The sequence below is a fragment of the Phodopus roborovskii genome, unplaced genomic scaffold (genome assembly GCF_943737965.1).
Source record: "Phodopus roborovskii unplaced genomic scaffold, PHOROB, whole genome shotgun sequence".
Lineage (NCBI taxonomy): Eukaryota > Metazoa > Chordata > Mammalia > Rodentia > Cricetidae > Phodopus > Phodopus roborovskii.
The window spans coordinates 16,811,858-16,834,924 of NW_026125052.1; the positions used below are offsets into that span (position 1 = coordinate 16,811,858).

At 46.9% G+C, this 23,067-nt stretch overlaps 1 protein-coding gene across 2 annotated transcripts in view; it reads left to right on the plus strand.

The window, feature by feature from the left end:
* Plekhm1 (pleckstrin homology and RUN domain containing M1) overlaps positions 1-23,067 on the plus strand; it is a 48,146-nt gene that overhangs the window by 21,083 nt on the left and 3,996 nt on the right. Inside the window, exons 5-9 of one of the 2 annotated variants that reach the window (XM_051177619.1) lie at positions 3,303-3,693; positions 11,376-11,658; positions 13,629-14,549; positions 17,255-17,400; positions 19,994-20,187. In XM_051177619.1, the coding sequence (XP_051033576.1) occupies positions 3,303-3,693; positions 11,376-11,658; positions 13,629-14,549; positions 17,255-17,400; positions 19,994-20,187 (1,935 nt within the window). The remainder of the gene's footprint in view (positions 1-3,302; positions 3,694-11,375; positions 11,659-13,628; positions 14,550-17,254; positions 17,401-19,993; positions 20,188-23,067) is intronic. The other variant, XM_051177628.1, reaches the window with a different exon arrangement.

A 23,067-nucleotide genomic window follows, 5' to 3' on the forward strand; every position in this document is an offset into this window, starting at 1 on the left:
CTCAAATAAGAATCACAGTTAACACTATTTAGTCCATTAACATTTAGCAAGATATGAAGAAAATATTTCATCATCTATCCTATCTTTGTGTGTCTAAAGTCTAACTAACTTATCTTTAATCCTAACTAAGGAAAACTATAACCATAACAATCTGTCTTCAACTCCTTCAAAGACCACAGAAGGATAATATATAAACTCTAGAAATGACAGAGACAACTCACTGCCTGGTCACCTGAAGTTCTTTTGTAATCTTCCATCTTCAGCCCATAGGCCATAGTGTATCTGGCAGACTCTTCAGCAAAGCAGGAAACTTTAAACTGTCTTCTTGTATTGGCAGTTTGTCAGCCACTTTTCTCTGTGTCCTGCAGACTGTCTGGCAGACTCTTCCATGAAGCAGGAACTCTGTAGCAATGTCCATCTTGAATCAGCAGTCACTTTTCTGTGGGTCCTGCATGTCCAGTTTATACAGCATAAAGTCAAACAGTCCAGACAAGAGCAGTATCTTGTCCAAATGGCTAGTCTTGACATATTGGAAGTAAACTCCATAACGAGTTTCTTCAATGTCCATCTTCCTTTTTGACGAAGGTGGTGTAGCCAGGAGCAGTTGTGCCTCATTGTAAAGAAAAACCCTAAACCATTTTAAATGCCATATTCTGTAGGCCTTTGAAAGGTTTAAAGAATTCCTATCTATCTAAAATACATCTTTATATATCTAGAAAACCTAACTAACACTATAAATTTTGACTACTATAGGTAACTATCTATAATCTGTACTAAATTATACGTTACATTTCTAAATGAGCTATATAAACACAATACCTAAACAAGAGGAGAAATATACATATCACAAAATTGACCTTAAATTGTATCAATAAATGAAAATCCATTCCAAAACAAAGTAATCAATAAATGAAAATCCATTCCAAAACAAAGTATTCATATCTATACCATAATCCCCTTTTTACCTTTAAAAAGAATTGGCTGTGATCATTAGCCATTTATAACCAAGTCCACTTAAATGAAAACAAACATTTATAAACAATATTTGGGAATTTGGGCGTCGTTCTTTCCAAGCTACTTCCTGCTGATAGGGGGCGCTTGCCTCTGTCTCCCGAGTGCTGGGATTAAAGGTGTGTGCCACCACACCCAGCTCCTCACTCTCTTTTTAAAACCATTTTATTTCTTTTCTCTCCCAAGCCTACATATATTTTAAAACACACTGTAAACCTTTAGAGGCTTTTTTTTTTTTTAAATATGAATCTGTCTTTAATGTAAATCTTTATCTTTTTGTAGCCACGAGTCTTTTATCTGGTAAACAACAACATTGCTGAAATGAAAGTCATAGTTGTTCCTGCCATGGTTTACCAAAGATGGCGGCGGATACCTTTACCACCAGCAATGAAAGCTGTGGTCACTGCCCTGGTCTACGCGCAGCAAGCAGCAGGTTGCCGGCTTGGAGATATAGTCACTGCCATTGCCAGTTCTGATACATACCAATAAATTGTTAACAGTGCTTTTTAAAAGCTGTGCGGGTTTTTTGCCGCTTATGCTGAGTCAGGAACCTTCCCTTAAAGGAGCCGCGTGAATATCTGCTTGTCTCTCGCAAAGCAGAGTTCAACCAAGAAAAGTGCTGCTACCAAGAAACTTTGTTTGTCTCTGTTCTTTTGTTTTTAAAACCATTTTTAAAGCTTTTGTTAAATTTTAAGTGGAAGTTCTTACTAGCCACGTTGGGCGCCATATGTAAGGAGTACGGTTTTTCCACCCGCCGGCCGGTCTTGCCCTGCCGCCACGCCATCCCTAAATAACACACTGAGACTCTGTATTTGATATAATTCTGTTGGCCCGGTACTAGTTTCTTATCGGCTAGCTCTGTCTTAAGTATTAACCCATTTCTGTTGATCTATGTATTTCTCTTACCAGGGAGCTGTCCGGCATTCTGCTTTCTCCAGACTCTCCATCTTGATTCTCCTTTCTACTTCCTCTTTCTCCTTGTCTCCTACTCCCTCCTACCTTCCTTTCCTATTGGCCAACAGTGCTTTGTTCATTAACCAGTATGAGAAACATATATACATAATGGCATCTCCCATCAATTTTGACTGGTTGCTTATGGTTTAGATGTCATATCTGAGAATTACCTAACTCATTATTTTACATAATGCAAAGATGCACTTATATCAATATTTTCTTCTAAGAGTTTTAGCTCTCACATTTAGGTCTCTATCGATTTTTTTTTTTTTTTTTTTTTTTTTTTTTTAGAGTTTGTATATGGTGTGAGCTATAATTCTTCCATGTGATTGGCCCCTTTTTGCAGCACCATTTGTTGAAATGTTCTGGCATCCATGTGAAAATTTGTAACAGCTTGGTTTGGTGACACCTGCTGACTCTATTTTCTTGGAGTGTCAGTGGGATTGGGATGGTGTAGGCAAGAGCGGAACTCTGGTGAACAGGGAAACACTTTGCATTCTAAGATCAGCCAAAATTAAGGGACACCTACTTCATCCAAGCCAGTGTGGTGAACTCAGACCATCTTTAGACTCCAGGCAGCCTTCTGAACCAGCATTTATCCATAGCATTCTGGTTTTGTAAATAGAAGAGGAAATAACAAATAGTTTGTTTTTAAAAGGTAACTTGGATTCCCAGAAGCTCAGGAGAGGGAGGAGCAGTCACTAGCCTGGGCACATTCCAGAAGGCCCAGAAGTATACATATATGTATATCAAGGCATTAATGTTGACTCAGTGGCCCCTCTGAGGGGACAAGGGACAGTTACTCTACAAAGAGACATTAGTAAGTTACACCCTGTGTGCTCGTACATACCTTTCCACACCATGTGGGAAATCACTGGGTTCCAGCAGTGGTTTGGAGGACCTGAAGCTTCTCTGTATCTAGTCCCCTTTGAGGGTGGACTTTGAGGACTTGGTGCCCCTGACTGTCCTCACTTCACTATCCCTTATTTCAGAGAGCAGATTCTCAGTGCCTCAGCTCTTAGCTGTTGAGGAGCCCCCTCTAAGGCACCACGTTTGGCCAAGTGAATTCTCTAGGGCCACAGTCTGCTATGGGAATGAGCCACCTGAAACGGGGCTCCAACAGCTCACTTGCTCACCCACTGTGCCCCAAGTCCTAGTGTCAGTGAGGAGCATCAGAAGAGGCCTATGTGGGAGCTGAGGAATGGAGTAATTAGAGAGTGTTGTTTGGTTTGGTTTTAAAATAATCAGCAGCTTTCTACTCTTACCACTGCTCCAGTAGCAGTGGACATCCTAGCCACCGACTTGTCACACAGGTTTGTTTGTTTAAAAACTTCTAGGGTGTTGTCAGAATTCAGAAAAGCCCAGGTTAACTCTGTGCCAAGCAGCGGACCAAGCCAAGAGACAGAGACCTCCACGCTCCAGTCCCCTCTCTCCCTCCACAGTGCAGCTACCAGCACACATCTGCGCTTAGAGAGGCCTGCGGAGCACCTTCCTGCCCGCGCTTCCTCTGGGACCCCAAGTGGTGGCCACAAGCATCATCTACTTCCCCAGGAAACCCCAGATGTGCAGCATCTGGGCCCTCCCCAAGCTGCCCCTGCAGGGAGCACTTCAGACCAGCAGCCTTCAGGTCTCATGGGCGGAACAGCAGGCCAAAGGAGTGGTCAGCCGAAGGCCCTGCAGTATGGTGGAGTTGGGCCGAAGCTCGTGGTTTCCTCTCCTACCAGTCCGGTGAGTGTGAAGGCTGTTCAGGGGAGTCTCAGGAGTGACTCAAAGCTGAAGTGTCCCCATCTGGTGCCGTCTTGTTAGCTTTCCTGTTCCTCACTGGGACAGTATTAGCAACATGGTAATGAGGAGCTAATGTGTCTTGGTGTGTCAGTAGTGGAGATGAGCCAGGTATTATAAATATTTCTTCTTGTCTTCATAACCACTCCATGAAAAAAGTGATCCCCATCTAATACCACACTCTGTTTGAATTTTTTTTTTTTTTTTTTTTTGTATCTGTTTTTAAGACAGGGTTTCACTGTGTAGCCCAGGTTGGCCTTCAACTCTGTGCACCTCAGGTTGGCATCTGACATGTGATCTTTCAATACTGCCTCAGCCTCCCAAGTGCTGGGATTACCAGTGGCCAATCTCTGTCCCTAAGCTGCCACCATTTATTAGTTTATGCCCATGGAAAAGCCATTTCACATGCCTGAGACTTGATTTTCTTCTTAATACTTAAAATTAAATTTTCATAAGATCCTGAAATATACTGAATATACTGAAATATCCTCTGAAAATACTCACTTTTAACATGGACTAGGTCATGAACCTTGTGGTCAAATGTGGCAGTCACTAAACCAACAGTGGCTGTTGGGCACTCAAATGTGTCCTGTCCCCAGATGGCCATGGTCATGTAAACCTATAATCTCAGTGCTCTGAGGTGGAAGCAGAAAGATCTTGAATTTAAGGCTATATAGTGAGATACTGTTTCAAGAAAAAGAAAGAAAAATGTGGCCAGTCTAGATTTAGATGTGGTACATAAAATAAGCACTGTTAAATTGCTTATTGGGGTCTAATTCACATACCATGTAGAAACATAATTCAGTGAATTTTGGTTTATTTATGATTGTAGAGCTATCAATATGATATAATTTTAGAACATTTAAATCTCTCATTTAAAGAAACTTTATTAGCAGTGAATCTCCTCAAGCTCAGATAACCACTGCTTGATCTCAATAGACTTGTTTGTTCTGGATATTTCATATAAATGGGATCGTGGTTTTGTGACTGGCTTCAGCTGTTTGTGTATATGTGCACACATATGTGTGGAGCCCAGAGGTATGCTACTGCATCCATCCTTTTGCATGGGTGCTGAGGATCCTAAGTTAGGGCCTCATGTTTATGTGGCAAGCATTTTACTGATTGAGCCATCTTCCCATGCCCCTAAGTATGATGTTTTAAGAATTAATTCAGTTGAGTGTGGTGGCTCATCTCTATTATCCTAGCACAGGCAGGAAGATCATGTGACCAGCTTAGTAAGAAGAACCTACTTCAAAAATAAGCCAATAAAAAGGTTCACCCATGTTACAGCATATATCAGTTCTTTATCCCTGTTACTACTGAGTAATAAATACCCCATCGTATTTTCCATTGTATGACTAAGTCATGTGATATATGTTGATGGCAGTTGGATTATTAACACTTTCTGGATATTACAATTAATGTTATAGACATGGGTGTCCAAGATTTAGTATGGGCATATGCTTCTAATTCTTTTAGATACTTAAAATTATATTAGTAGAATTTTTGGATCATATAGTAACTCTATTTTTAACATTTTGTGGAACTGCCAAATTGTTTTCCAAAGCAGCTGGCCTAGTTTACATTTCCACCAATGTGTTTCTCAGCATCCTTACCAACAGTTGTAATTATCTAGTTTCAAATGAATCTATTATTATAGCCATCCTGGTGGATGAAAAGTGGTAGTTCATGTGTGTTTAATCTGTATGTTTCTGGTGATTAAAGAATGTCCTTTCATTTGCTTATATAAGGCCACTTTGTCTTTTGTGAAGCACCATCACATTTTATTTTGTTTTAATTTTTATTTTATGTGTATGGATGTCTTACATGCATGTATATATGTATACTACATGTGTTCCTGGTGTCCACAGAGACCAGAGAAGGACATCAGATTCCCTAGAACTGGAGTTACAGGTGGTTGTGAGTCACCATGGGTGCTGGGAATCAAACCAGGGTCCTCTGGAAGAGCAGCCAGTGCTCCTAACCACTGAGCCATCCCCCCCCAACCCATTCTTAAAATGAATTCATGTGCTTTGGTTTTTGTTTGTTTTGTTTTTTGTTTTCTGATTTTTGATACAGGGTCTCTTTTAGCTTATGCTGACCTCATATTGATCATGTATTGAGCCTAAAATGACTTTGTATTTCCGATTCTTCTGCTTTCACTTCCCTGTGTATGAGGTAGCAGTCAATTTTATCTATTGACAGAGCATTTGTGTGCATGTGCAAGTGTGTATGTGGCCACTAAGTGTGTTACAGCACACAAATGGAGGTCAGAGGATATCTTCTGAGGGTCAGTTATCTCCTTCCACCATGTGGTTTCTAGTGATTAATCTCAGGTTGCCAGGCTTGGCTGCAAATTCCTTCCCCACTAAGCTGCCTCTCTGGCTCCAATTTGTATTTTTCTATATAGACATCTGCTTGATCTACCTCAAAGTATTGAATATGACTATGAAAATCATGTAACTGCATAACTGGGTCAGATTCTCTGTATTTCCCATTTTGAAGATATACCAGATTTATTTCAGGAAGATGTATTTTCTGAGGCCTTAAGTAGGCAGTCATGAAAGTATGCTGAAGGTTGGAAGGTCTACATCTCCTGCCTCAAACTGCAGAGAGAAGGATGCTTTAAGAAGTGGCTGTCTGTGTCTAGCTGAGCTTCCAAATGTGGCCTTGATCATGCAGAGTTCACCCTTGCCTAGGGTCTGGCTTCTGCTTTGCAGGCTCAGACATGGTACCTCATCACAGACATGGTACCTCATCATAGACATGGTATTCATCACCTCTTAACTTAATTCTTCCCCATCCACAGTTTTTTGACCCTCTAGCTTCCCATTAGTTCCCTAGATAAAACAAGTTCCTTATAGGTTCCAGTTTTTACAGTAACTGTTTTTTTATGCCTAGACCCTTCCTGACTATCCCCTGTGCCAGGACCCTTCCTGACTGTCCTCTGTGCCTCAGTGTTGTCCCAACCTTCTCTGACCTCCTGGGTCTGGAAAGTACCGTCCCTGTTACTGTCCTTGTTATCTGTTTGTTCTACCTTGTTTAGAAGGTAGAATTCATCATTTCCTTTTTGGTTGTCTTTTGTTGTTGATAGGAGTAGGCTAGTCATCATCAAGCTTTTAAAGCCCTGAGAACCATTCTGCCTTTCTTTTTCAAATGTTTTGTTTGCAAATCATTCAACATAAAGCATTGACTGTGAGCCAAGCTCCATGACAGATGCTAGGGATACAGTAATGAAACAGGACAGACAAGAGCTCTGGCCTTTGGAGACAGTCATCAGATTAGATACCTGATGATGTACATTATAATTACACTAGAGCTATGTGCTAGGGAGGAAGGGCGTAGGGAATGGGGAGCTCTTGGGGGTGACTAAACCTGGCCTAATCACTATCCCACACACTGTTTGTGGCATGGGATCCCCCCTGCAGTTGTACATACAGGCAGTCCCCTTGCTTAGCATAATAAAGACAGCCTGAACAGAAAGTCCAGTCCTTTTGAAAATGGTCCTGAGAGCATTACATTCCTTAACTATAGCATCCTGACGCCTAATAATTCAAGGCGGCATTCCTCTGACTTGGATCCCTAATGGCAGATGCTGCTCAGATGTAGATCCCAGGTCAGTGGTGATCTCCTCACAGTTTGAAGGAACAGAGCTGGCAGATTTATGACCCTGAACAAGCAGATGTGGGAGGGTGGCAGAATGAGGCAAGAGGAAAAAAAAAAGGGGGGGGGGACTAGATAGTGGATCATGTGATTGCCATGACCCATTATTCTTTTTCTACCTCACCCCATGAGGCAAATAGATCCTCAGTGCTTTCTCAGTGGAATCTGCTCCACTGTTTCTCATTGTTGTTTGAGAGGAACAGAGCCATTCTCTACAGAATCATCTCACAGTGGCTGCTTTGAGGTCAATGGGCTCAGAACGTTTCTTAATAGTCTCCCTCTCCTCAGTGGATAGAGAAGCAAGCCCCCAACCCACCTATACATCCACAGTTGTCACCATCCCTCCTGATCCTTCCACCCACCTCTGTTGTTTTACAGTGACAACATTTGGGTAGTCAGGAGTTAGTTCTTTGGGCTGGAAGATGGCTCAGTGAGTCAAAATACTTGCCACACAAGTCTAGCGACGTAAGTGTGGTCACTGGAACCCAAATAAAGGTGCATAGAGAGAACTGACTCCACAGAGTTCTTCACACACTTGTGTAAATGAAAATAGTCTCCTGTCTTTCATGACTCAATGCCATGTACTTTGCTTGACATTATCCAGAAAAATGATAGTTCGGAACAGCCTTATAGGATGAAGGTGAGCAGAGGATATCACCCAGCAGGGTGATATGCTTCCTGGGAGGCTTCCAGAAGGTGAGAGGTGACCCCTGGTGGAACCCTAAGAGATAGTGCCCTCTCTTACTAGGGCTTGCACAGTGCAGGATCACCAGGTATGTATGAGGTCACTAGGATAGCCAGGTGGCTCCTGGGACCCATTCCTCACATTCATTTTCCTAGGGGAATCATCTAGGTTTTGGTGACCCAGACAGTCTTTGTTTAGACCAGTTTTGCATGGTCCCTAGCAGCCACCCTGACTGACACATCATCCTGTTCCTAATGGAAGGAAGTGCCTGCTAGCTCTGAAAGTCACATGAAGAGGCTCTGGGGGCCCCAATCTGGAGAGCTCCCCCAAGTGCCTGAATCAGAACTCGCCTTTCATGGCTTCAGGAGTCTTGTTACAACTGAATGTATTAAACTGTCCAACCAGCCTTCTGACATAGCCCTAGCCTGAGTCCGCTTTCCTGCCTACATCAGCAGGGAAGGCATTCTTGATTTAGGGGTTAGAAATAGCAATGTCAGAGTGAGATTGGTAGCACTTAACAGAGCAGTGGGGTGGATCCTGCCCTTGCGTGACTCATTTCCTTTGTATAGACAGCCACGTAGTGCAGCCAGCCAGCTTCCTTGCCTCTGCTCTTCCATGTTCCAGTGTAGAAAGGCAGAAGAAATTATAGTAGTGAAAAATAGGAACTAAGAAATATTCTCACAGGCCGCCTGGCTCCAGATATCCCCAACTTCCCCTGTCAGTGAGCAGCTTCAGACTTAAATAGTACACTGGGGGAGGGGAAGAGGACCTCCTTGCTAGGGGCTTCAAGAACCTTCTCAATATGGGGAGCAGAATTAGAAGCAATAATTTAGGACTAAACCCTGTATACCATACCTCTATCACCCCAAATCCCCAAAACCAAAGAGCCTGAAGTGCCGAGCAAGACACCTGTATTTCACCTGCAGGAGAATCAAGTTACACCCCTTCCTTACATCTTACACAGAAGTTGACTTAAAATGGGTCACAGATATGTAAGAGCTAATAAAGAAAGCTCTTAGCAAAAACGTAGGAGTAAATCTTGGTGACATTAGTTTTAGCAGTGGCTTCTGAGATAAAACAGCAGGAGCACAGACAGAAGGAAAACTGGCTAAATTGGGCTTGAAATTAAAACATCTGCGCTGCAGAAGGCACCATGAAGAAGGAAAACAGAAGCTGGGCATGGGGACTCAGGCCTGTAATCACAGCACTCAAGAGGCTGCCGCAGGAGGCTGGTCCAAAGCTGGCCTGGGCTATGTAATGAGCTCTAGACTAACCTTGGCTATAGACAGCGTCTCAAAAAGAGAGGAGGGAGAGAGATAAAGAAAACAATAAAAGACAGTGTAGAATAGGAGAAATTATCAGTCATTCAGAAACCTGATATGATTCTGGTGTTCAGAATCTGCCCAGAATGCTTGTAATTTTTGTTGGTTTTCTAAAACAGTTATCACGAAGTACCATAAGTCTGATGGACTAAGACAGCAACTGTGTATTCCTCAGTAGTACCAGAAGCTGAGTACAGAGCCAGATGTCCATGAGGTTGGTCCTTCTGCAGATTCTGAGGAGGAACTTCTTCCCTGTCTTTCTTTCCCTTCGTTCTTAGTATTCTCGGCATCACTCCACTCCACCCCTCCATGATCCCATGCTTCTCCCTCCACTTGACATTCTCCTCTGTGTGTGTCATCTCCTTTTTTGTTTGGTTTTGCGCCAGAGTCTGGCCTGGAACTCACTGTGCACACCAGGCTGCCCTGAACTCATAGAGATCCGCTTGTCTTTGTCCCTAGAGTCACAGGATTGGAGGCGTGTGACTCTATGTCTCCTCTTATAAAAACATCTGTTGTGTTAGATGAAGGGAAGGCTCTAATACAAGTGCATCTGAACTAATTAAATTTGCAAGTACTCTGTGTCTAAACAAGGTCACATTCAGAGGCTGGAAGCTAAAGTCAATCCTAACAACAAAACCATAAGCCCAATTAAAAATAAAAATCCAAAGAAAAGATAGTGGTAACCAATATGAAAAGATGTCCTCTTGCCGTTAGACATTAAGGAAATGCAAATCAAAACCACAGTGAGACACTACTTCACAGGCCAGCATGGCAGAAAGACTTAATGACAGAAGTTGGAAGAGTTTAGAAGGATACTGGAGAGCTGGCGAGATGCTCAGCAGGTAGATAAAGCTGCTTCCCACTCAAGCCTGGCAACCTAATTCTGATCACCAGAGCTCACATAAAGATGGAAGGAGAAAACTGAAGTTGTTCTCTGACCTCCATGTGCACAAACCCCCCTCCCTTTAGTAGTATCAGCCTCATACATTGCTAATGGGAATGTAAAATGGTAATGTAAAATGGTATAGCCACTTTGCAAAACAGCACGTTAATTTCAAGTTAAATATGGAGTTCAAGCATGATCTACCAATTCTGCTCCTAGGTGTATGCCAAGAAAGAGGGCGTGGGAGATAGACAGGTTTATTTGTTTTGTGAGTGATGAAAATATTCCAAACTTAGATGGTTATGCACCTCTATGAGTATACCAAAGATGTGGAGTTGCACACCCATTTTTTGGTGTGAGCCTAGCCTAACCGGCTGAGCCATCTCTTCAGCCCTGCACACACACATTTTTTAAAGTTGTATTTTGTGTGTATGTGTATGTGCATGCAGTTGCCCACGGAGGCCAGAAGAGGACATCATTTATAGATTTTCCTGGAGCTGGAGTAACAAGGGGGTCACCCAGTGTTGGTGCTGGGAACCAAACTTTGTTCCTTCACAAGAGTAACAAGTGCTCTTAATCTCTGAGCCATCTCTCAAGCCCAATGTGCATTCATATTTTTTATTCTATTATATGTGGACTAACAACAATATTTATAAACATTTTTATAACTCTTAAAAGACTGCCATACTTGATAGGAGATGTCATTCTGTAAATATGTTTCTCTTATTGGTTAATGAATAAAGCACTGTTGGCCAACAGGAAAGCAAGATAGGCGGGACTAGGAGACAAGGAGGACAGAGGGAGAAGTAGGGAGGAGATTCAAGATGTAGGTCGGGGAGAGCAGAATTCCGGCCCCTCTCTCCAGTAAGATAAGACCACGTGGAAATACTTAGATTAATAGAAATGGGTTACTATTTAAGACAGCTAGCCAATAAGAAATGCTAGTAACAGGCCAACAGCTTTATATCTAATATAGCGTCTCTGTGTGTTATTTGGGGCTGGCACGGCTGTGGGACCAGACCGGTGGAATGGAAAAAAAACCTACTCATAACACCCACTATTTCTTTTCTTATAGAAAAACAAAAGCTGGATCTCTGAAGATGACTTCTGCCGACCTCCCCAGGAGCATGCTCCCAAGAGTTCTTCTGACCTCTCCACATCTCCTTTGCAAGGGACTCCAGAGTCAAGGCCTGCTCTGCAGAGGTGTTTTTCTCAAGGACCAAGAAAGAGCTGTTCCCTGGGGGCATTAGACAAAGCATGTGTACCTTCACCAGGCTGCGGGAATGCCAAAGCAGCCCTGGCAGCCGTGTTGCCACAAGATCATAAAAACTTCTGTGTGGTACATCGGAGGCAGATGGGTAGGTGTCTCTATAGAGTCTCCAGGGACAGTGTCTTTCCAAAGTCAGCTCTCAGTCCTCTTCACTATTGCAGACAGGTAGTGTGTTCTTCCAGAGTGTAGAGGCAAGGTGACGCTGAGGCAGGAATGCACTTCCAGAAATGAGCTGTACTCACTTGCATGGTCCACTAGAGCAGTGTAAGAACTGCCCACAGGGTGCCACTCAGGAGGCTCAGCAGGACCATTAGCCAGTGCCTCAGAAAAGCAAGAACAAACAAGACCCAATTGCAAATATATGTTTTATTTGTTTGTTGTTTCGTTTTGAGACAAGGTCTCACATTGTGGCATAGGTTGGCCTGAAGCTCAACTGCTCAACTTAATTAGCCTCAAATTTGTCACAGTCCTCCTGCCTTAGCTTCTTGAGTGTTGAGGTTAAAAGCATGAGTCACCAAACCTACAGATTTCACTTGAGGTTGGTCTCTATCTCTCATTTTCTGATGGTGGGCAGTCAACAGAGGACTTGCCAAAGCCCCGGTGTCTATGTTGGCTTCTCTTGGGTTGACTTTCATGGCTGATTGTAGTTTCTAACCACAGAGAATCAGTGCTTCATGCGTAGGCTGTTAGGTTCCCCATCACTCTAGTCCAGACTGGGAGAGAGAGAACCATGTGTCTTTCAGACTCCCGCTTGCGGGTAGTTCCAGGGAAGTAGGGAGCAATGAGCAGTGTGTGGTACACACATACTCAGCCACCTCCCCACAAACTCACACAGCAGATGTTTCTCAATGTGCCAGGTACCATTTATAATGTGCCCAGCTCTGCCCTACCTAGGTGCTGAAAACAGCGTCCTGTCTTCCTGAAGCTTCCTCTACTCTTCCCTCGTCAGAATGTAGGGAAACTGACCAGTAAATGTTGTGTGGTCAAATGGTGATGATGGAGAACCATCCGTAGTGCTCAGAGGGAGAGAAGTCTTACTAGAGTTTGACCCAGGCCCTCCTCACAGATGAGATGACAGTCAGGATGAAAGAGGGAACATGAAGTGATCTGCATCTCAAGCAGAGAGAAGGTGATTAATAGTGCCCTTCTGGTAACATATTTGACATGTCCTGGGAACATTGGTGACCACAGTAGATGGGGGCAGGTCATGGTAGTGTGAAGAGATGAGGTATGTGGGACTGAGGCCTATGGGCCACAGGAAATGCTTGGGCTATAGTTCTGAGCATCTCATGACCTGGCCAATTTAAACAGTATTATTTACTTGTGTGTGTTCACATAAGTCCCTGAAGGCAGGCAGGAACAGCTAGGAAGAGGTGGCCATGGAGCTGAGGCACAACACTGAGCCCCAAGTGCTTCAGGCTTTGTGGGTCAGGGAGGTGAAGGCTAGGAATGAGGGCTTGGATTGATCACAGAGTAGGCTTTGGTGGCCTTGAAGGAGCAGTTGTAATGGCATGAGGAGATATATGGGAGCCTAATGGAACCAGGTTCAAGGAGGAATGGGAACAGGGAAGCCAGAGACAAAATGTGGGTTATGGGTTTTGGTAAAACGGGACCAAGAAGCAGGGTGGCAGTTAGAGATGGGAGTCAAGAGAGAGAGGGGTTTTTAACATGGAAGGAATGACAACTGCATGTGTGCTGCTAGGAATGACCCAGTAGAGAAGGGAGAAAGGGACAATGTTGGGGGGTTGGAGAATTGCTGGAGGGATGATATTGAGTGGGTGAAGGGAGGGGCTGGCCTCAGCAGAGACAGTTGGGAAGTATGGGCACAGATGCTCAGAGGCAGTGCAGTGAGGAGGCCCACGGAGGAGTCTGAGTGTTTTTGCCTTTTCAATGAAATGTTGGAGGTGAGGTCACCAGCTTTGGGATGAAAGATGGAGATGTGCAAAAAGACACTCCATCTGAAAGTGCTTCTGATGGCAGTCATTCTCCCACGAAGGACACTGGGTACCAGTTGTGGGTCAGGCCCATAGTCTAAAGTGCCTCTTTTTTTCCCAATAGGCCTGTCTAACCCATTCCGGGGCCTCATGAAGCTGGGCACAGTAGCCCGGCGAGGGGCCATGGGCATCTGGAAGGAATTCTTTTGTGAGCTGTCCCCACTGGAGCTCCGCCTCTACCTAAGTGATGAGGAGCGCACCTGTGTGGAAAGCTGCTCCTTGCTCCGATGTGAAGCTGTAGGACCAGCCCACAGTGATGGACGATTTGAGTTGGTCTTCTCTGGCAAGAAGCTGGCACTGCGTGCCTCCTCCCAGGATGAGGCTGAGGACTGGCTTGACCGCGTGCGGGAGGCTCTGCAGAAGGTGCGTCCTCAGCAGGAGGACGAGTGGGTGAATATCCAGTACTCGGACCTACCTGAGGATGCCCTAGAGGCTCCATCAGACAGCTTCCCCCCTCACTCAGCCCTGCCCCCAGAGCCTGCAGGGGTCCAGGGCATGCAGTTGGACTGGACATCTGCCCAGGTTCCGGAGCCAGATGCTATCAAAGAGTCCCTTTTGTACCTGTATGTGGACCGGACCTGGGTCCCCTATATTTTTTCCCTGTCCTTGGAGACTCTGAAATGTTTCCGTGTGAGAAACAATGAAAAGATGCTAAGTGATAGCCATGGGGTGGAGACCATCCGAGACATCTTGCCAGATACCAGCCTTGGGGGCCCAGCCTTCTTCAAAATCATCACAGGCAAGGCTGTCCTGAAACTGCAAGCCAAGAACACTGAGGAGGCCACCCTGTGGAGAGACCTGGTCCGAAAGGTGCTGGCATCTTACTTGGAGTCAGCTGAGGAGGCTGTGACACTTGGGGGGAGCCTGGATGAAAACTGCCAAGAGGTGCTGAAGTTTGCCACCAGGGAGAACGGCTTCCTGCTACAGTACCTTGTGGCCATCCCCACTGAGAAGGGCCTTGACTCGCAGGGCTGCTTCTGTGCAGGTGCTGACTGGGGCTCCCCACCAAGGCCTTTATCCTTCCCATATCCGATAGAGCAGATGGTACCTGCCCTGCAGCCTCTGCTCCTCCACAGTGCCCTCTGTGGACAGACACCCTACCACTTGACACCTCCTAATGTTGGGTGGACCTGTGGGTGGCAGTCCTGCTTCCTGAGCCCTTCTATCCTTCCTACTTTATATTATTGCTACACTGAGTATACTTTTGTTGCAAGGGTGTAGGATCCTTCTGAAATGTGCTTGCATGCCTTTGGAAGACATGCTATGCTATTCATTGCTGTCCAATAGGGCTTCTGTAATGATGAAAGCATCTGGTCTGTACTTTCCAACCATAGTTATAGGTTACAAATGGCCACTGAATGTTTAAAGTATAACTATATATAACTAAGAACTGAACTTTCCATTTGCTTGCGTATAAAGGGGACCTCCTGACTTTTAGCCACTGTGTTGGGTAGTATATTGCTCCACAGCTTGGGGGTCCATCTTCCCCTCATGTCTCAGGTAGCCCAGGCTGGCCTTGAATTTGTTATGTAACTGAAGATGACCTTGAACTCTTGGTCCTCCTGCCTTCCTAAGTGCGGGGATTATAGACATGTGCAACTGTGTCCCCACCCCCATTTCTTTCTTTATTCTTCTGCTTCTTTTTTTTTTTTTTTAGATACAGTCTCACTGTATAGCCCAAGCTGACCTTGAATTCTTGCTGCCTCAGCCCCCTAAGTGTTGGGATTACAGGCATTTTGTCACCACATACGTAGTTGGCTTTTCTGTCCTTTTCTCATATGCATAGTATCCCATGTGAAGGATTCTGCTATGTCAGTGTCATCATGGGCAGGGGTGGGGTGTGTGTGTCAGTATACCCTTGTAGAGTTAGGGGCTACTATTTTCTCTGCTTATAGTATTGGTGAGGAAACTGGAGCCCAAAGCTAGTATCTTGTCTCAGGCTCCTAGTATATGCAAGAGACAGAATTAGACTTTGATGATTATGTCTCAGAACTTGTGCTCGTGGGCATGACACTAGAGGGCCTCCCAGTTTCATGATGTTCCGCTGCCCGCCTTCCATTGGCACCTCTTCCCATCTATCCCCTGGACATGCTATCCAGGGGAGATATCAGCTGCCCTGTTGTAGAAGAATGGAGTAGAAAGCTGAACTGTCCTGATGGGACCACAGAGAAAAGCCTGCTTCAAGTGCCTGGAAGGAAGTGGCCTGTGGCAAGGCCCTGGAGGGTGGGTGAAGCGGCTGAGCAGAGCTTCCTGCAGAAGGCACCTCTGCCTGCCCCAGCACTCACACTCTGCTCTTGTGGGGGAGGTTCTTGTCTGTGGGTGTGAGCACTATAAGGAGAACTCTTCCCTGTGGCTGTCACCTGCCAGCCTGCCATCTGAGACCTGTAAATCCAAGGCGTTCGGGCTTTCTATACTGCTGCACTGTCCAGTGGCCAGAAGATGCCAACCAGTCATTCTTGTGTTAGAACTCATAGTTTACAGGGCTCATTATTTACACTTTGTCATGACCTCACAAAATAGCTAGTTTTACAGTGAAAGAGAGTCTTAGGAAAGTAGGTCAGGGTCAGGATGAGGCAGCTGATGAGCAAGAAAGCCAGGTCTTTGGTCCTGAGACCAAAGGCAAACCCCCACCCCCCTCCCATTGGGAGGCAGCAGGCCATTAAGCACTAAGGTAGATGTTAGGTTTTTCCCTGAGCACTCCTGACTCACACTGCTCTCTAGTATGGAGAGGTACTGACCAAGTGGCTAAAGCTGTCACTGCCCATTGTCCTGAGATAAGCCACTGTAGGCTCAAGCGGACACCATGTTATGTGTAGGTCATGCTGTTGCTGCTAGCTTCCCCGTCTGTTTCTGTGGCCAGACCTCTCTGCACAGATCTGTCACTGCTGGTTAAGGTTCTAGCTTTATTGCTCTTGTTTCTGAGCCTGGTGGAGAGGCAGGAGTACAGGTTGGCCTTGGGGAGCCAGCAGTGGACCCAGTGAACAGAGGTAGCTATGGAGAATGCAGGCTTTGTGATCAACCAAGCCCAGGTTTGAGCACCACCTGTCACTTAGCCTTGGCATGACCTGACCAATGTCTTCCTGTGGGTTTGTTTTGGACCGGTCCTTATCGTCTAACCCTAAGCTGATCGCAAACACAGAGTCCTCCTCCCTCAGCCTGAGTGCTCCCAGCAGTCATTGTTTAATAGCATGCTGTCCTAATCAGCAGTTTTGCCGGGTGTGACAGTGCACATAGTGCAGGCCTTTAATCCCAGCCCTTGGGAGGCAGAAAGTGGGCAGGTCTCTCTGAGTTCAAGACCAGCCTGTTCTACATATCTACATACATAGTAAGAGTCTGTCCAAAAAAAGGGGGGGGGGCAAAAAACCAGTTTTGATTTTAAGTGGTAGAGATATGAGTGATTAAAAACATTTTTTTGACATGTTTATTGAGAGAAAGAGGTCAGAGGACTCAATTCTCTCCTTCTACCATGTGGGGTTCCAGGGATCAAACTTTAGTCATCAGGCCTGGTGGCACTGAACCATCCATCAGTGGGCCTTTTCCCACTGAACCGTCTTGCCAGCCTGAGAGTGAGTGATTGTTTTTATCTTTATATTAGCAGGCCTTTCCCACTGTTACATGAAGATTCCATGTTACAGGAAGCCGAACGTGGCCCCACTAACTCGATCATTCACTCCCCATCCCTTCCCCTAGGCTGCTCACGGCAGATTGGCTTCTCCTTTGTACGCCCCAAGCTCTGTGCCTTCTCTGGCCTGTATTACTGTGACTTCTGCCACCAAGACGATGCCTCAGTGATTCCAGCCAGGATCATCCACAACTGGGACCTCACAAAACGCCCGGTAAGTCTGTAGGCCAGGCTGTCATTGGCCACACAGAGCTGCTCCGAGACTGAGAAACATTCTCCCCTAGAACATCTCCGTTTGTTGGGAATATTTGCACTGTAGGGGAGCCAGAGTCATCGGTTCAGTCCCTAAGATGTGGGACTGAAAGCTGGTGTCTACTGCAGCCCCTGAACAGGGCTCTGTAAAGCTCTGGTCCCCAGTGGCTACCTCAGGACAGTTCCCTAAAGCTAAGATAGCAACAGTTGTTTAAGACCTTGGCAGTAAGGTTGTCAGTAGGAAATTAGGATAGAGTAGATTTAATGCACTGATGATGGATGGACCGACAGACAGATGTAGGTAGACAGCAAGGCAGCAGGGTGTACTCTTACTTGGCTTGTGCTTCTCCTTGGGGGCCAAGCCAACTGCACCTCCCTGCAGAGAAAAGAAAGCCTTTTCCTAAGTCACACCTACAACTTAAAGAAGGAAGAAGCCCAGAGTTTTTAGCCGTTGAACATTAGTGTTCCTGGCTGTAAAATGGCCATGCTAATTTTTAGAAGTGTTTTGAGAGAGAGAGAGCCCTTTCTGTGTAATTGTTTATATAAGCATTGCGACTCACCTTGCCTCACCTCACCTTACCACATTTGGTTTTATTGAATATTCTATCTCGGGTATGTTTTTATTACTGTGTGTGTGCACAGTATGTGCAAGCTCTCCTTCCATCACGTGTGGCCAGACACCTTTACCTACTGAGCCCTCTTGGTGGCCCTTGGGCACCTTTATTATGTGTACTTCTGAAGGAGATTGCTTGCGTGGGATAGTCTCATAGTGCCCAGCAGCGCCTTTCTGTCCTCATAGCCTGTTACACCTTCATCCCTAGGGCTACTTATCTAGGCTACTTATCTGTCCAGGGGGACAGACTTGGCTTTCTCCCAAGGGCATAACCATGGAAACACAAGGAAGGAGCTGTCTGCATCTGTCAGAGCCTACAGACTGCACTTTCTTGGTTTTGGATGTGCCCCACTGCCCAGGGATAGTGACTGAGCTCCCCTGTGGTGAGGGGAAACCCCAACATTGGCTTTGTTTTGGCCTTCTGTTGTTTACCATGTCTCTACCCCTGCCCTTAGCATTAACTATTCAACTACAAAGAGGAATGTAAACCTCAAAATTCAAAGGAGAAAGAACCCCTTGGCAGTAAAACAGTTAGCACTCCTCGCCCTGTATTTCTGTGGAGATCCTCATTCACTGCTGGAGTCTCTGTGCATCATCTTTCCCCTCACTAGGACACTGAGTTCTGTTCCAGGTGCTTCTAGGACCAGGAAACAGCCAGTTCTCCCTCAGCAGTCACTGACCTGGGAAAGACAGGGAAATTCAAAACAGAGAGTAGTTGGCCCAAGGATTTGGGGCTTCATTGTTTGCTGCTACTAACGCTGGCTGACCCACTTGTGCTGAGATCCAGCTGGCGCCTGGCAGAGCATCAGCCCAGGACCAGGGATCTGCTTTGATCTGTCTCTTCCATGCCCACAGGATACATACAGCCTCTGGGGAGCATGAAGCCCCGTGTGCAGGGCTGGGCAGGGTTTAGCACACATTGCTGGATGTTGTTTCAGTTGAGCCTTGCCTGGGGCCAGAGACTGAGTTGTGGGAAGATCGAGGCTCAGTCTAGAGGGTAGCAATTTGACCCCAGTCACCAGGGTTTGCCACTGGGCTTTACCCAGAGTGGGGGTTATCACCTCAGTGCTTTGGCACATGGAAAATGCAATTGTCCGTTGCTGGGGGAAGTGACAGGTGACTGTTGGGAGATGGGAGATCAGAGGTGTCTCCAGCCCCCAAGTCTATGGAAGCTCTCCTGAGGGTCCTGTCATACCTTGCCCTGGCCCTCAGAGGCCGATGGGACCAGGGTAAATTCCTGCACTGTGCCTTTCATGTGGGTGCAGCATGCACAGCCCTGTGCCAGAGCTCCCACCTTTTACTCTCAGAATCATGTCGTCAAGTGTGCTTTGACTTCCTCTGCAAACCTTAGCTCTTGGCCATGGAAAACAGAGTTTATGACAGCCCCGTGTTGAGGGACCGCTCTTGCTGGCCTCTGCCATCCACAGGCAAATAGATACTTCTCTGAGGGATGGTTCTGAAGATGAGACAATACAGATTGACCACTCTTCTCTAAGCAGAGTGCGCTGGCAGTTGAGACGTTGGAAGACCATCCTGAAGTACTGTCGAGAGCTGAGGCCACTCAGGAATGTCATGGAGCTCTGCTCTGTAGCTTCCTGTGGCTGGGGCTTGATGGCAGCGGAGTCACCTGGTTCCTGAGTTAGGGCCCAGAGGACAGTGTGTTTCCTGTAGGCAGGAAAAGGGGGCTGGGAGGACAGGAAAGTGTGGAAAGTCTGTGAGGCCCATGGGGAGGGGACCCCTCCCTTGTCTCCACAGGGTTTGAAAGTCAGGCTGTGTGACCTTTGTCAAGTGGCCTCAGTTCTCTGACCTTATTTCCTGATCTGTAACTTGAAGAAAGTACCATTAAGTGGGGACAGGCTGCAGGCAGGTTTGAACTAGGTAACACAGCAGCCAGCCAGAAAGCCTTGGTTGACCGGGCAAGGTCTTTCCTGGGTTTCTCCAGGTCTGCCGGCAGGCCCTGAAGTTCCTGGCACAGATCCGGGCCCAGCCCCTTATCAACCTGCAGCTGGTGAACGCCTCTCTGTACGAGCATGTGGAGCGCATGCACCTCATTGGCAGGAGCCGGGAACAGCTGAAGCTTCTGGGGGACTACCTGGGCCTGTGCAGGAGTGGCGTCCTAAAGGAGCTGAGCAAACGGTGAGCACTGCTCATGCACACATGCACCTGTGTGCACACACCAGCCAAAGCCTGGTCAACACGTCCACCTGGGAGATGTCAGAGCTGAGCTGGCAGCTTCCCACTAGGCTGTGAAGTCACTGTATCCTTGTCCATACCTTCATTTGTTTAACACAAGCTTGTTGAGAACAGCTGCTCTGAACACCTGGAGAAGTAGGTGGATACTGTGCTGAGATATGGCAGACCCAAGGCCTCCCTTCAGGAAGCCACTGATCTGGCAGGGGTCAGGTGAGCCAGCAGCACCTCCAACCAGGGGCAAAGCAGGGGAGAGAAAGGATGCCCCAGATGTACATAGGAGACACATGTGACCTGAAGGCCAAGGTGGTCCATCAGAAAGACTTCCTAGAGGGAGGGGCTCCTGAAATGAGCCTGAAAAGTAAATAGACCTTACAGAGGAAGGGCAAGACGTGCTGAAGAGAGGCACACATGGGCCATGGAGGAAGACACCATGCATGGAAAGCTCGGGAGAGCTTTGGCTGAAGAAGGAAAGGAAGTGGGCAGAGTGGTAAGGGACAGAAGAGAGAAGGGTGCTGGCCTGGCTCATCCCTTGGCTGCTTGCTGTGTCTTTGGCTGCATTTCTCTCTAGGTCATCTACAGCATGAACAGTTGGCAGCACTCTTCCAACAGAGCCTAAATCTCTTAGTACTCAAGGGATAAGAGGTAACCTTGGACTTTAGGATAGTCTTATAAGGCCTCTCTGTGACTGCCTCATAAATCTCCAGGCCCTATATTTATGGCTGAAGATGTGGTTGTTGAGGGGCTGTACTTTCTGGGGGGTCCTCAGCAGGTCAGGCCTTGGGGAGGAGCGAGTAGATGGCCCATTATTGACTTGGTGTCTGCTTGTTGAATCTCAGAGACTAGAGGTACCTACAAGCTGTCTTTCCCTAGCCTTGCTTCCCTAGGGGCCATCACAGAGAGCACTGTCTGAGCGTGTCTCCTCAGGCCCAGTTCTCCCAGAGGTATACCTGCACTGTGCCTTGGGGATAGGTGTGTCCAGTGATGGTCCTCTGGATCTTGGGTAGGGCAAGGGGACACCGCCTAGAATAGCCAGTGACCCCCTCTCCAGAGCTTTATCTCCTTCCACAGGGCTTAGAAAAACAGACAACCTTTTGGAGGACTCTGCCACCTAAGATCAGCATACTACCTGGGTCTCCTTTTTTCCATGAAGTTGACCCTGCTTTTTTTCCTTTCAGGGATTCCAGGAGTTAGGGCTCCAAAGAATATGTGTGCCTGCCCAGGGATGAAATCTCTGGGTGGGAGAAAAGTCTCACTGCCCTCTCTGGAACCCCAGAGACCTGAGGATCTGTGTAGATGGGTGACTATGGCATGGCTCATAGGTGCTGTCCCCACTCACCCTACCTGCTGACTTGTTCCCAACAGCCTCTGGTGGGTGCTCAGGCACCGCGTCTCTGCCTCCCTCCATCTTCTTGACTCGCTGTCCCCACCTTGGCTCAGCCCTGCACAACTGCCTGTTAGAGGGTGGGCCAGGCTTGTGAAAGTCGTGTGTACATGTGGTATGTGTGTGCATGGGGGAAGGGAGGTTGCACTCACCCATATACATGAATACAGAGGCCAAAGGGCTGTCCTGCTCAGCCTCTCTCTGTCTTATTCGTTGGAGACAGTCTTTATTGAACCTGAAGCTTGCCATTTTTTTTGGTTAGATTGGCTGGCCAGTGAGTCCCAGTGTTCCCTGTTTTTGTCCCCCACAGCACTGGGGTTGCAGCCACACCCCAGCATTTTATGTGGGTACTGAGGAATCCTAACTCAGGTCCACATTTCTGTGCATCAAGCATTCTTTCCCCCTGGAAGTTCCATTTTAGACGAAGCTCAGAGCAAGGGAAGAGTATAGGAGCAGCCCCTGCCTGACCTAGACCACAGCATGGCTCCAGGAAGTGTGTTTGGTGCTGTGAGCCTGTTTATCCATCTGTGAGATGGACCACTGGTCTTTGTTATATGACCTTCCTGAGTTGTGGTGAGGGCCACATGAGAGGCTCAGTGTCTGGGCCTTAACCGGCCATAGGCAGGCAGGCAGATGGCTGGGTCAGTAGTATATGTATCCGGAGGAAGGATGCCCATGACAGCCTGGACAGAAGGGCCAGGAGGCTGGGAAGCTTCCAAAGAAGTGGCCAGAGGAAAAGTGTGGCTTATATGGAACACATAAAATTCTTGGCCACCTAATCAAGTCTCCCCCCCACCCATCACCTGGCCTTGGCAGGGAGGGTTCCTGTCTCCTTTCCTAGCCCATTAACTTTGCTCCAGAGCACTGAGTGGGGTCTTCTCATTGTATAGGGAGAGAAACTGAGGCACAGGACAGGCTGTGTCCATCTCTGTATATGCCCTCAACCAAACCTTACAGAAAAATGAGTTGGCAAGGCCACACTGAGAATGGCAGGCAAAGGGTGCAGTAACTTGCAGGGAAGTCCCTGGGCCTATTGTCTCCCAGGACTGGACAGAGGGAGGATGACAGGGATAAATCTGCATCAAAACAGCCCCACCCTTCCTGCCAACTCAGGATCAGCCTTTGTAGCCCCTTCTGTGTTTTCCTGGTTATAAATGACAGCTTCCTGTTCCCAGAAAGCTGGAGTCTCACTGGGGGCCAATCGGAGTCCTCAGCCACAGGGTACAGTGTAGCCTGCCTGGCTGTGTAGGATTCAGCATCCTAGCTCCACACTGGGCTCCCTGTGGATCAGAACTGAGGCCATTGGCTAGGGTGTGGCCAGTCTCCCTGGGGCCTGGCACTGTTCTGTCCTAGATGTCCAGAGTACCCAGATTGGACCCCACACCTCCCCAGTTTGACCAACCTTCCACACCAGTGCCCACACACATGGCCAGTCCGGTTCT